Below are 3,617 nucleotides of genomic sequence, written 5' to 3' on the forward strand. Positions count from 1 at the left end.
TTTTTTTTTTTTTTTTTTTTTTTTTTTTTTTTTTTTTTTTTTTTTGTGAATATTTGATCATCTATGTTTCTCATTATTAAAAGAACAAAAAGATAAAATAAAGCCAAGAAAGCTACATTTCCCCCTCTCAACTCAGATCTATTATTAAATAAAAATCAAGTTTCACTCAAAGCTGAGTTCTTCAATTATTAATTATGTAAGTTCAAATCCTTGAAATTGAATTTTTAGTCGCGTGATAAAACATGAAAAACATTTAATATGGTCTCCACTAAACTAGATTTTAGACAAGGCATGTATTATCTTTCCTTCATAGTTTTCTGCTTGAATTGTAAGACGTGCTGTAAAAAGTTTAGAATTTACATTATAGAAAAAATAAAAGAAAAATTTTACAATGACGAAACAAACAAGAAAGAGATTCCTTAATTAATGAAAAGGTTTGTAATATCATCAATTAAGAATGAAATTTTGATTACCTTTGTACAAGACATCCAAAAATATGAAAAATATATTATGAAACTTATGCCAAATCAATGAATTAAAAGATAGCTACAAAAATTAAATGTTCAAAGTTCAATTAAGCTAGGCAATGGATTGAGGAGATAAACAAGGTTAGGAAAATAGTAAAATATAACAAGGAACATCAATTTATTGTAGCAGTTTACACGGGGACACAAAGTACCAATGGTGAATTACTTTAGTCTAAGGGCATACCTTGACATTGTTTAATACTTCAAGCAACTTCTTTGGATTGGAACAACCATCCCTCAAGTATTCAGAAATGGCGATATTATGAAGCACCTGACAAAAATCCATAAACAACAATTTTTTTTACAAAGTGAAATGTGATCGCAGTTTTATTGAATGGTCACTGGTCAGACTAACAAAAACAACAAAATTCACATAACCATTGTCACTTGGCAGGGTCATTATTATATTATCTCCCTCCCGGAATTTGTCTTCATGCTTTTAAAATGAAAAGCTCCGGAAATTGTAAGTACTGGATCTGGGGATGAGAATGATTATGGGCAGATAATACAGTGGTCACGTATTTTGTAAAACCAATCTTAAATGCTTGTGGGACCTTTGATGACGTTGATCACCGTTGCTTGTTAATTAAGCTGCTAAAAACCTAAATATTTTCCGGGCCATCAGTTGCTGGGGAAAGTCTATTGGACGCATGTCACCTTAACGTTAGAGGTTTAGTTAACAATTTTATGACTAGAAGAATTAACATTCAAAGCGACCAATGATAAACAGAAATGAAATAATGTACGAACAGAAACACTTGCACCTGAACCTAAATTCCATCTAATTATCATAAAACCCATTGAAAATGATAACATTCACTGGAAATCACCACCAACTTGCATGTTCTTTCAGAATTAGGCTATGTGTAGCAAAATGATGCAATGAAATTGCATGTGATTCTAGCATGTAATCCTTGAATAATTCATATCTTGACATTCGCTAAGCTGGGGGGAAAAAAGGAAACAAAAAACACCCCAAATTATTTCTGAGTTCAACATTTCACTATCATAGAATTAAAAGTCTAAACCACATCTTCACATGCACACAAAGAACTAACGAAATCGTAGAATAGATTAAATCGCTTCAACAGCAAGTACAAATACTCAACAAAATTAGATTAAGCATCATAAATCGAACCTTAGGATCGTCTTCTTTCTTCTGCAACAACTGGTTCAAAACCTCTACACACCCAGCATACTTCCCCGATTGAAAAAGCGATGCAGCTTCCTTGGCGAGAGCTGCAGTGACGGGAACAGCACCATCGTCCTCAACAGCCGATGAGGACCCATCTCGATTCGGGGTGGTCGAAGAAGATGAATCTCGAGCGTCCATTAACGGATCCAAATAAAAGAAACAAAATCAAGGGCCACGTTCCAAAAAGGAAATGAGATGACGGATAAGAGAAGAACAAAGAAGCCCTAAAATTTCGAAGTTCAAAATTCTTAGTGCGGTAGAAGTAAAGTGAAGGATTTTGAACTACGAAATCCAGGAGAGAGAGAGAGAGAGAGAGAGAGAGAGAGGGAGGAAAGCTCGAAAACAATGGAAGTCGGAGGTTTTGAAACCCTAAAGTCTGGATTAATCGTAAAGGAGGACACCTGATTTCTTGTGTTCTGCTGAAATGCGTCTATTTTCGCTGGATGGACGGAGGGAGAGGGACAGGGAGAGAGAGCGATAGCGATAGAGAGAGTAAGCTTATAAATAAAAACTATAGTCCAATGACCGACTAAATTAGGCAAACACGCAATTGAAGTAGAAACGACACTGAACCTGCACAGTTTCTTATATTTATAAATTTTTACCATCAACACTCTTATTAATGTCATATTTAAGATATCATAATGATATTGCTATCGACTTCTCTCCGATCTTCGTAAAATTTAATGAAGAATTTCGTAGAAACAAAAATTTTAAAAATGGCGGGCGGGCGGGAATGGAGATCGAAAAGCTATTTCTACCCCGTCCCGCCCTATGACAATTCAAATTTACTAATTTTTTATTTAATTCATCATTAGATTTTGGTAAATTAATAAATAGGGGATCAAATTTAATTTTCATTTGAATCTTGAGGCTAAAACTTGGTTGATTGAGTAATTAATTAAGTTTCATTACAAAAACCAATTAATTAACAAGAGAGGCACAGAAATGGTACTATAAAATTAATTTTGTTCTGTACATTCATTATCTGCGGAGAAGAAGGCCAGAATGCGGGGTCAAACACTAAACATGTAGTAAATAATTACCAAGCATGCCGTAAAAGACAGGATAATTATGTCAGCAGCTATTATACCAAGCGAATGCTAACTGCGGAAGGCAATCCATTTACAAAATTGCTTAGGTTTGTGTGTGCTTTTGCCATTAGATTTGGCCTTTAGGAGTTTGGGTGCCCTGTCTGTCCTCTGAATCATTACCTACTTGTCAATGATCAAGGCTTGTGTTGGTTCGAATGCCCGGGCCATGCCCACTCTAGTCCTATGCTAGTTCTTGTTGAGCTCATCTTTCTTACTCCAGATGGATGTTGCACTCACCCTGTGACAAAAGGGAGGATTGGCACCTCCTTTTATTGCAGGGCATTGTTCAACAGCCAACAAGCTGCAACCATACAACAGTTCAAGCCCATTACTGTGCGATCTCAAGTCGGTTTGACAGGCAAACAAACACTCTTTATAGGAGTACGAAAACCTATCCTTAACAGACGCGTTTTAAAACTGTGAACAGACAATTTCTGCTGGCGGTAGAGTTGGCTATTACAAACTCTCTCTTTTGAAGTTTTGATTGAGGCATCTGCTTAACAAAGAAGCCAAATCCTCGGTGAAACTGATACTCAAGGAATCCTCAAGCTGCAATGTGTTCACAGAAGTATAAAACGGCGTCCAAACTTGGACAGCCACACAAGTTTTTAAAAGAGCATACAACAAAAGGATTAGGAGAGGAGATGGCATATGCCATTCACCCCTGCCGTCTCTGACTTGGTTTTCAACGGGAAAAAATTCCTGCTCTCCATCAAACCCTTTGCTATTGCAATCCATATCTCTAGCCTATTTGAACACTGTTTTTATACAGAATTCAATAGCTGCAAGAAGATTATCTGG

At 36.0% G+C, this 3,617-nt stretch overlaps 1 protein-coding gene across 3 annotated transcripts in view; it reads right to left on the bottom strand.

The window, feature by feature from the left end:
* LOC111437239 (CCR4-NOT transcription complex subunit 10-like) overlaps nt 1-2,228 on the bottom strand; it is an 8,763-nt gene extending 6,535 nt beyond the window's left edge. Inside the window, exons 1-3 of one of the 3 annotated variants that reach the window (XM_023075126.1) lie at nt 1,666-1,723; nt 906-1,184; nt 712-798 (exon numbers count right to left, since the gene is read on the bottom strand). In XM_023075126.1, coding sequence (XP_022930894.1) covers nt 712-798; nt 906-908 — 90 coding nt within the window. In that variant the 5' untranslated portion in view covers nt 909-1,184; nt 1,666-1,723. Of the gene's footprint in view, nt 1-711; nt 799-905; nt 1,185-1,665 lie in introns of those variants that run through there. The other 2 variants (XM_023075136.1, XM_023075124.1) reach the window with 2 other exon arrangements.
* Nucleotides 2,229-3,617: the final 1,389 nt, after the last annotated feature.

This window comes from Cucurbita moschata, unplaced genomic scaffold (genome assembly GCF_002738365.1).
Source record: "Cucurbita moschata cultivar Rifu unplaced genomic scaffold, Cmos_1.0 Cmo_Scf00003, whole genome shotgun sequence".
Taxonomy (NCBI): Eukaryota; Viridiplantae; Streptophyta; class Magnoliopsida; order Cucurbitales; family Cucurbitaceae; genus Cucurbita; species Cucurbita moschata.